This window comes from Pezoporus occidentalis, unplaced genomic scaffold (genome assembly GCF_034315485.1).
Source record: "Pezoporus occidentalis ecotype Australia unplaced genomic scaffold, CSIRO_AGI_Poc_V1 ctg229, whole genome shotgun sequence".
Classification (NCBI taxonomy): Eukaryota; Metazoa; Chordata; class Aves; order Psittaciformes; family Psittacidae; genus Pezoporus; species Pezoporus occidentalis.
The window spans coordinates 497,400-507,067 of NW_026914169.1; the positions used below are offsets into that span (position 1 = coordinate 497,400).

The 9,668-nt window shown below is 44.0% G+C and overlaps 1 protein-coding gene across 5 annotated transcripts in view; it reads left to right on the top strand.

Moving 5' to 3' along the window:
- The window catches only part of CTCF (CCCTC-binding factor), a 30,579-nt gene extending 23,432 nt beyond the window's left edge, over positions 1-7,147 (top strand). For all 5 annotated transcript variants that reach the window (XM_062621186.1, XM_062621185.1, XM_062621182.1 and 2 more), the window contains 7 exons: positions 63-183; positions 1,019-1,168; positions 2,663-2,823; positions 3,224-3,406; positions 3,764-3,899; positions 4,425-4,592; positions 5,579-7,147. In XM_062621186.1, coding sequence (XP_062477170.1) covers positions 63-183; positions 1,019-1,168; positions 2,663-2,823; positions 3,224-3,406; positions 3,764-3,899; positions 4,425-4,592; positions 5,579-5,760 — 1,101 coding nt within the window. In that variant the 3' untranslated portion in view covers positions 5,761-7,147. The remainder of the gene's footprint in view (positions 1-62; positions 184-1,018; positions 1,169-2,662; positions 2,824-3,223; positions 3,407-3,763; positions 3,900-4,424; positions 4,593-5,578) is intronic.
- Positions 7,148-9,668: the final 2,521 nt, after the last annotated feature.

A 9,668-nucleotide genomic window follows, 5' to 3' on the forward strand; every position in this document is an offset into this window, starting at 1 on the left:
TGGTATTTTGGTGATCTGACCTGCTCCGCTCTGCTAAATTCAGTCTTATTCTTGACTTCCAGGTTAGCAAATTGAAACGCCACATCCGCTCTCACACCGGAGAGCGTCCGTTCCAGTGCAGCTTGTGCAGCTATGCCAGCAGGGATACCTACAAACTGAAGAGACACATGAGGACCCACTCTGGTATTAATGTCGTGGGATTTTAGTAGCAATGCTGAAGCTGTGTACAATGTGTGCTAATGCTTAAACAGCAGAAGAAATGCTACTTAGTAGCATTTAACATGCATGGTAGTTTAACATAAAACCTTTTTAGAGTCTGCAGCTGAACGGTATGCACTGTGATTTGTAAGCACTAGTAAATTCATAACCTGCACTGAGAACTGAGCTTAGTGGACTCTGATTTCTGAGTTTGACTGTGAAGTGGTAAAATACAGGCACTTGTGGTAGGAACAGAAGAAACTTTATTACCAGTGTTTAGCTTCCAGCAGAATATTATAGCCATTTGCAGTGTCATCTTGAGTGTACTTGCAAAACTATCTCATGCATGTTAGTAAAGACCTGAACTTTACCTTCAATAGATAGAAGGATGGTTTTAGCACAGAATGCTACTGGAATGCTACATTAACCAAATTGCTAAAATTGAAGGGAGGGGTGAGGAGGAAATGCCCTTGCATGTATACATGAACATTCAGAACCTCCACCTCTAAAAAACTCTGATTCGACTTGTGTCTTCTGGCAGCATGCTTGTAGGTCTTAATGCATTTCTGAGACTAAAGGGTAATAATTTAACTCATTTCCTTAAAGACTGAACTCAAGTCTCTTTGCAGAAAAGAGCATGCTGGAGATAAAACCTCTAGAGAAAGACACATCATTGAGCTCTTTTCTAGAGTTACTATTTCTATCAATTAGCTGTCTGTTCCAAGTTCTGGGAGTTTGTTTTGTTTGGGGCTTCTTCTTGGTGAAGTTTCTTTGTAACAAAAGTATTATATGTTATATATTGTCCTATTTTTTTGTGAAGGAGAGAAGCCGTATGAATGTTACATCTGCCATGCTCGCTTCACTCAGAGTGGGACCATGAAGATGCACATTTTGCAGAAGCACACGGAGAATGTGGCCAAATTTCACTGTCCTCACTGTGATACTGTTATAGCGAGAAAGAGTGACTTGGGTGTGTATCTCACAGAAGTGTCTCCAGAATTGCAGCTCACATAACCCAACTGCTGTCTCTTGTAACCTAATACTTGTGGTAACTGTACAATGTGAAGCTCAGGCTTAGATGTGCGGCTGGTAATACACCCTCTTAGCTAGCTTGCAATAGCTGCTGTGAAGTAATAACTTTCCATTTCTTCTCATTACTTGAAAATGTAGCATGTTTTCCAAGCGTACAAGGCAGGCTACTGTTTTCAGCCCATAGGTGCAAGGCATTTATTGAACTTGAACTGAGATGACAATTGCATATGGATTGGGGTCTGAATAACCATAGAATCATAGAAAGGGTTGGGGTTGGAAAGGGCCTTAAAGGTCATGTAGTGACCTCCTGCACATTAGAGGCCATTAAGTTTCATGGGGAGAGATTTTCATCTAAACCTTTCAGCTAAAAGGTTTGAATTGGACCAAATAGTTAATTTTTTCCAGGATGTGGAGCTGTGTGCCACAGACAGAGTAGGAGAAACTGAGTTGCTGCAAGAGCCCTGAGCCCTTGCAGTAGAAAGGTCTTGATCTAGTGAGCAGTACCCAGTATGATTCCACCAGGAAAGCTCTTGTGTTCTACAAGAAAATGAAAATAATATCATGCCCAGAGCAGCTGAGGAGAAAGAAGAAGCCACAGTTTGGCAGAACTTTCTGTCTGCGAGCAGAATATCACCCAAGTAATGAGAAGTCAGGCTCCCTTCCAGTAAAGGCAAATGTAAATTGCAGTTTGTGAGGATGGCAGTCAGTTGATGTCAGGAGCAAATATGCTGATTTACAACAGAGAAAAACTGATGCTAGCTATGATTTTTTTTCTTCTAATAATGCTTTAATGTAAGCTAGCTTGTGCAGCTGTGGTATGCTCATGGAGGATTTTAAAGAAATCACTAAAACCTCTGTTGGGAATTATCTGCTGGTATCCCTGTTGCCTTCTAGCCCTGTCACTATGACTTCTAATCCTGCAGGAAATCCTGCTTCCCCCATTGTATTAGGTGGTCTGTGGCTGTATCCAAGCTATTCTGAGTAGTCTTAAACATAGATGAGGCCCTTAGTGACATGGTACAGTGGTGGACTTGGCAGTGCTGGCATAAAGTTGGACTTGATGATTTTGGAGGTCTTTTCCAACCTGGTTCATTCTCTGATTCTGTAACAGTCCACAAGGCACTGTAGACTGACAATAACACGTTATCAAAAGCAAGTGTATTGTACCAGCAGAGTTTGTGACTAATAACCAAACCTAGAATCCTGTGGAAAACCTTGGAGTTTTCCTGCAAACCGTTTCTGTTTAGAAATTGTGTTCGTTGCTCCTAATTACAAGTCTTTTAGGTCTTTAGTTGCATTCTAAATTAACTATTTCACTTTTTTGGCTTGAGCTCAAGCCTGTGTGGAGGGATGATCCCAGAGGGTACTTTAGGCTGATCTTACCTGCTTGAAAAGCTGTGGTGGGTAAAGCCTCTGATTTGTTTGCTCTCAGGTGTCCACTTGCGAAAGCAGCATTCCTACATCGAGCAGGGCAAGAAGTGTCGCTACTGCGATGCAGTATTCCATGAGCGATACGCCCTCATACAGCATCAGAAGTCTCACAAGAATGAGAAGCGCTTCAAGTGTGACCAGTGCGATTATGCGTGCAGACAAGTAAGCTGGTGGGACTGGTGTTGGAATGGGAGCTGCAAATAGGAGGTGGAGATGTTGGCTGTTAAGTTCGACAAGCTGTCAAGATCAAATCAGCTCTCTAAACCTGTGTGAAGGAAAGCTCAGTGGCATTTGCTTCTTGATGTAGTGCTCCCCTATAGAGAAGTGTCTCCTAAGCCACAACCTTGATTTACCTGTTGAAAAAGGGGTAAGAGTCTCGATAGGATGGAAGTAGCTAGTACAGAATATGCCATCAGTAAGGATGTTCTCACATTCCTGTGGAACCATCCTTTCCTTGATATTGAGGAAAATGTTTTGGCCTCCTTTAAGCTGAAAACTTCCTCTTCTGTATCCACGTCTTGAATTCTCATGCTGCTTATCCCATTTTGCTTGTCCCTGTCAGGAGCGGCACATGGTCATGCACAAACGGACCCATACTGGAGAAAAGCCTTACGCCTGTAGCCATTGTGATAAAACCTTCCGTCAGAAACAGCTTCTTGATATGCACTTCAAACGATACCATGATCCCAACTTTGTCCCTGCTGCCTTTGTCTGTTCCAAGTGTGGCAAAACATTCACTCGCAGGGTAAAGGAATACATGAATTGTGGGTGGAATTGGGGTGGAATGAGGCTTTTAGTCAAGGGGAGGATAACATGGAGGGGAACAAAAGGAAAGGCAGGAGAGGCAAAGAGTATTGATTAAATACAGCATTTTTTTCTGAGAGGAAAAGGGGTATAATTCAGAGGTAGTAGTAGCACATACTCACCTTGACATCATGAGCAATGAGAAAATACAGCTTTATTCATAAAAGTTAATGTAATTTACCCCCCAAAATGAATACATAAGTTACCAGAAATGTGCTTGAAAATACAGAGCCAGAATATCTGTTCTTGAATTCAGTGCATGTTGTGTTTTTTATTGTGTTTTTAATCTTCTGAGTAGAACACAATGGCCAGACATGCTGATAACTGCTCTGGCCTAGATGGTGGGGAAGGAGAGAATGGAGGAGAGACAAAGAAAGGCAAACGTGGCCGAAAGCGAAAGATGCGGTGTAAGAAAGAAGACTCTTCTGACAGTGGTAAGAAACAACTCAGTACAGTATGAGGAAACAGGCCTGAGATTCGCTATTAGTTTGCCTGTTCTGCAGGTTGGTTCTGCACTTGAAAGGCTTTTATCTAGTTGTTAAGCAGAAAAAAATTATAGTGAGGGTGGTGAGACACTGGAGAGCACACTGCTTAGAGAAGCTGTGGCTGCCCCATCCCTGGCAGTGTTCAACGCCAGGTTGGACAGGGCCTGGAGCAGCCTGATCTAGTGGAAGGTGTCCCTGCCTGTGGCAGGGGGTTGGAACTGGATGAGCTTCCAATTCTAACCATTCTGTGGCTGCCTGTGAGGGGTTGTACAGATTCTCTTCCAAGACAAGTAGTTGAAAAAACAGGGTCTGATGCCCTTTGCTTTGCTGTGCAGTTGCTGTCCTTCCCAGTCTTCTGTTTGTGAAACTCTCTGCTAATGTTTTCAGTATCCCTAAAGAAACCCTGCGTTTCTGTGGTGCACTGCTATGAAGTAGTTTAAACTGCAGACTGACTTGATACCATGTTTCTTACAGAGGAAAATGCTGAACCAGATTTGGATGATAATGAAGATGAAGAGGAGACCGCAGTAGAAATTGAGGCTGAACCAGAAGTTGAGCAAGAGGCTCCTGCACCACCTCCTAGTAAGAAACGAAGAGGAAGACCACCAGGCAAAGCTGCCACCCAAACAAAACAATCCCAGCGTAAGTCACTAACCGAAACATGTTACACTGCTTGCTTGAGCTGTTTTTTCCTCAGATGTGGCAGCTTGCAGGAGAACTGCTCCCCTCAAGTGAGCTTATTGAAAAAGTAGCTAACTGTAGTTGTCTCTCTGCTAAGAGCTCACCTTCCATGTGAAATTTGTCCCAAGGGATTCCTGGTTATGAGGAAACACGGGCTAAAAGGAGAGGACAGTGTTTTGTTAGTATTATTCCATTTCAGAGATGTGCAAATTGCTCACTTCGTTTTGTGCGTTACAGTGTCTCTACTAAGTGTATACTAAGTATATACAGTTCCTGGTAAAGCAGCTATTAGTCCATTCCCTGTAGTATTCGTACCTGAGGACACTTTTGTAGGTATTATCACGAAACAGCATGCTTCAGGCCTGTAGTTCTGAGCACAGCATCAATGCAGATGTTGTTTCTACTCTGCCGTGTTTTCTCTGTAAGTTTAGAAATCTGTAACTGCAAAGTGAGCAAATGAATTCTAGGAACAAAGCAGGAAGAGCAGATTCATTTATTTGAGGGGTAGTGGCTTCCCCAGTAGCTTGCTTGGCTGCTCAGTGCTACAGGCATGGTGTATGTCCTACCTGGAATTACATTTTTATGCTGAATTCACCACTGTATTCCCCTGAATTTGAAGTTTTGCCTTATGCCCATACATTGCTATGCTCTTGTTTGTTGATTATTTGGACAATGGTTTTTGTAGAGGAATATCTTAGTATCAAAAGACATACTGAAGCTTCTGTAGTGGTGGCACATCTTCATTCAGGGTGAAGGAAGTAGATGCTTGATGCTTGAATGAATGAGGTGAGTTAAATCACTGATGTGGGAATGTGAGCTGTGGGCCTTTCCATGGAAGAGTCTCAAGTTACCTGAGAAGTTACCTGATAAGGCTTGCAGGCCAGCTTTGAATCACTTTTAAAACCCTATTGCTCCCCCCATTTCCCCTTTGTGTTCTGCCCTTCTAGCTGCAGCAATCATTCAGGTTGAAGACCAGAACACTGGTGAAATTGAAAATATTATAGTTGAAGTAAAGAAAGAACCTGATGCGGAAACAGTAGAGGAAGAGGAGGAAACTCAGCCTGCTGTAGTGGAAGCTCCGAATGGAGACCTCACTCCTGAGATGATTCTCAGCATGATGGACCGGTGATGGAGGAAGACCACGTTGGCTGACTGAACTGGCCTGGGCTGTGTTTAAGCGGCTCAAATCTATTTTTTTCCTTTTATCTTTTTTCTTGGCTTTGGGAAATGCACCAGTTTAGACCATTTTACCAAATATACTGGGAAATAAAAAGTTCAAAATGATGTTAGAATGTGATTTAACTAGAACTTGCTGTTTTATGTTAGCATTACAGGATCACGGAACATTAGGAAATACTTTGGAGTCCTTGAGGGTTTACTGTGAGATGCTTGATTTAGTTTTGCTCTGAACTGCATTGTAAAGCTGGTCCAGGGGCCGTGGTTACATGCATCGAGTTTTAATACAAAAAAAGCAGAAGCCTTGACTAGAGTACATGGTAAACCACTCCGGACTTGCCCTTCCAGTTCCCAGAGTCCTTGAGCATCTTTCTCTCCATAGTGTTTTTAACTGTAAATGCAGACTTGGGAGGGTTCTAGACTTCTAAAAGGTTTTTTGCTTTTCCCCACTGACTGTCTCCGGTTCTCCAAGTCAGCTGCACACAGTAGTTTTGGCATGCTCCAACTGGTTTCTGTCCTTACTATGCTTTGCTTTCTGCAAAGCATTTCTGTAATGGTCAAGCTTGTAAATAACTTTTTTTACATTTTAATCTTTTTCCATTAATTAAGAGGTATGAAAAAATACAGTTAAAATAAACACCATTATTTTAATTCTTTTCAAACTAAATGACAAGACAAATGGATAGAGTGTAAATGTTGGAAAAGCTGTTGATAACCAGTCGTGTAGAGAAGAGACATACCCAGACTATTGCTTGCAGATCAAGAGAAGCCCACACCTAAAATCTGGTTTTGAAGCACACAAAAGTGGCATTTGGAACATGGATAATTAACCACCTTTTTGAGTTATGATATCACAACTACATTTTCTTTGCTCTGTCTTGTAGTTGTATTTAGTGTTTATGAATCCTGTGTTAAGGCGGAAGTGGTGATTTCTAAGTGGGTCACTGCAGCTCTCCAAACCTGGGCCAAGGAATTTTAATAGGTCAGTAATTCCACAATTTTGGATCTCTTGATAAAGACAAAAAGGAATAATGTGAAATACAAATAATGCCTGTATATGAACCGTCACATGTTAAAATATGTAAGCTTTTTATAGAGCCTCAGTCTTGCTGATTTCAAACAAATTTTTCTTCTATGTATTGCTTTTAAGAGAGCTATCAGTTTAGCTATCAGACTCTAGGTTGATGCATTTTTGTACTTAGCTGTACTGTGTGATATTTTTCATTATTTTAGGAAGCCAACATGGGGAATAAAAAATACTGTTATAAAATATGTAATGGGGTTTGAAAGCTGGGAAGGAAAATATACTGCTGTACAGCTAATAAATAATAATGGATTAACATGTGTGCTCACTGCCTGCTTTCTTTGTGGCTGTTCAGGGTGACCTAGCAGTGATCTCCAGACTGCAAAGCCGCATTCTGTGAGCAGGGAGCAGCTCTTCTCTCACCACCATAGGCCAGCCTACACATAATCCAAGTGTCAGGGCTGTGGTGAAGCCAGGGCATGATCCCTGTTCCTTACACTACCTCTGCATAGCGGTAGAGAGAGCTGAGTTTGCTCAGCTGGGGCTGTGTGAAGGAGTTTATAGTGGAAAGGCATTGTAAAATGTCAGCATTTGTAGCTGAACTGGAAATGGTATGGAAGTTCTTGTTGCTCTTCATTTTGCTTATGTGCAGCTGATGTTTTAAATAGCAGGAATGTTACTTCCTTTTCATTCTGGATGGATACTTAAGTGCAGTTTCTCTGTTGTATCTTCTTAGTTACCTGTGAAAGCAGCTGAGAGCTGAGAGTAAGCAGTTGGGCAGCTATACACTGTCAAGTTCAGGGTAGTACCTCTTGTACCACTGGCTTCAAAACAGGAGTTGCTGAAGATGGCACAGCATGACTTAAAATAAAATCATTAAAATGAAATCAGAAGCACTAGAGTTGCTAAACTTAATTTTCACTACAAACGTGAGAACTAGAGCAGGTGGCCCTGCACCTGTGTGAGGCTGTGGTACGTGTTACTAGTTGTGTGTGTGCAAGACTATGTATTTAATTCTATATACATAGAGTTGGGGTTGTTCAGCCTGGAGAAGAGAAAGCTCTGGGCAAACCTTAGGCACTAGGAGCTGCTGTAACAGGGCTGCAAGAAACCTGGAGAGGGGCTTTGGACAAGGGCCTGTAGGGACAGGACAAGGGGGAATGGCTTTAACCTGACAGAGGGGAGACTGAGATGAGATCTTAGGCAGAAGTTCTTCCCTGTGAGGGTGCTGAGGCCCTGGCACAGGCTGCCCAGAGAAGCTGTGGCTGCCCCATCCCTGGCAGCGTTCAAGGCCAGGTTGGACGGGGCTTGGAGCAACCTGGTCTAGTGGAAGGTGTCCCTGCCTGTGGCAGGGGGTTGGAAGTGAATGAGCTTTAAGGTCCCTTCCAGTTCAAACCATTCTATGTTCCTGAGGGATGGTTCTTGAACTTGCCAAGAAAAGCTGCCTGGAGGTTGATGCCTGGGATCCTGTTTCAGCAGGTGGGTGAGGTAAATGTCAGGGCTGCTTCTGCAAGGAAGGATAAATCCTCGTGTGCTTTCTCAGCTGCACAAGGACCTTGTGTACTCACATCCCAGAGGTGCTTCAGACAGGCAGTGCTCTGAAGGAGATGTGGTTTTGGGTACTTTCAGAGCTAGGGAGGCTTTGTGGTGAGCTGCAAAACTAAAGTGTCCTCGGGTCTCCGGTAGTGTCACCATCATCTCTTAAGCACTGTGGCTCAGCCCACCACTGACAGTGAAGGGTGCTGCAGTGTCTTTGGTTTGGCTTTGTTTTAACTGGTGACCTTTGATAGTGTCCCAAAGAGGTGTCACACATGCTCTGACCTGGTCTCATGATCTGCATTGAGCACTGCTGCAAGACAGCACAGCGGCTTGTACTGTTGTACCCAGGTCTGAGTGAATCCAGGGCTTGTATTTTCAGCTCTTGGTATTCAGAGAGATGGTGGGCTAAAAGAAAGAGAGTCTGAGAGGTCTGTTTGCCCAAGGACCACAAACATGGTTGCTTTCAAGTAGTCTTTGGTCTGCTGGTGGTGTGTTGTAGAACTTGGCAGCTCCTGCCCTGCCAAGCACAACCCACTGCTGCAGCAGGCCTGAGAAGAAGAGGCTGGTCTCCAAAGGGGCCTCTGGAAGAAACCATTTCTAAGGACCTTTTTATGGTAGACTGCTTTTTGAACCTTCTTCAGAGACCCAGGCAAGGATTAGTGGGGATTGGAGCACTCACCCTGTGGCCATCGTCTTCTTTTGCTCAGCCTAGTGTGTTATTTGGTGGTCTGCTCAGTTGGCCTGGTTTCTTGGTGTTTGCTCAGTCAATAGTCCTGCTATGCAGCCTGGTTTTTATTTGATTTGGGCTGCGACCAGTATCTGTGCTTCTGTGCCTTTTGCAGGCTTCTGGTTTGCCCTTGGTGGAGCTGCTCTGGAGAGGTGCAGAGCAACGTCCCAGCCTGCTCCTGAGGATGTGGATACAGGGCAGTGTCTCATGTCTGAATGTTTATGTGGACAGAGCAGCCCTGCTTAAGCCGTGATGGAAAAGCTGTGTCCTGGACCATGAAGGAAAAGCCAGGGCTAGCGTGGATCGAGGGAGCATTGCTGCCTCAGCTGATTGCTCGGCCTGGCTGCCATCTCTGGCACTTGGGCTGCTCTCCTGAGGCCGTCTGGAGAATGGCATCAGAACGGGGGGGAGGGCTGAAGCCAGCTCTGAGTGACTGTTGCAACTTGCCAGAGGCTCGTTTGACTTCCAGAGGTTGTGAACTCGCCATGTTAGACCAGCTCCTTCCACATCACTGAGCGCAGGTCCAAGGCTGCTTCTTCAGCCAGTGTCAGATTGAGGTTTTGCTGATGCC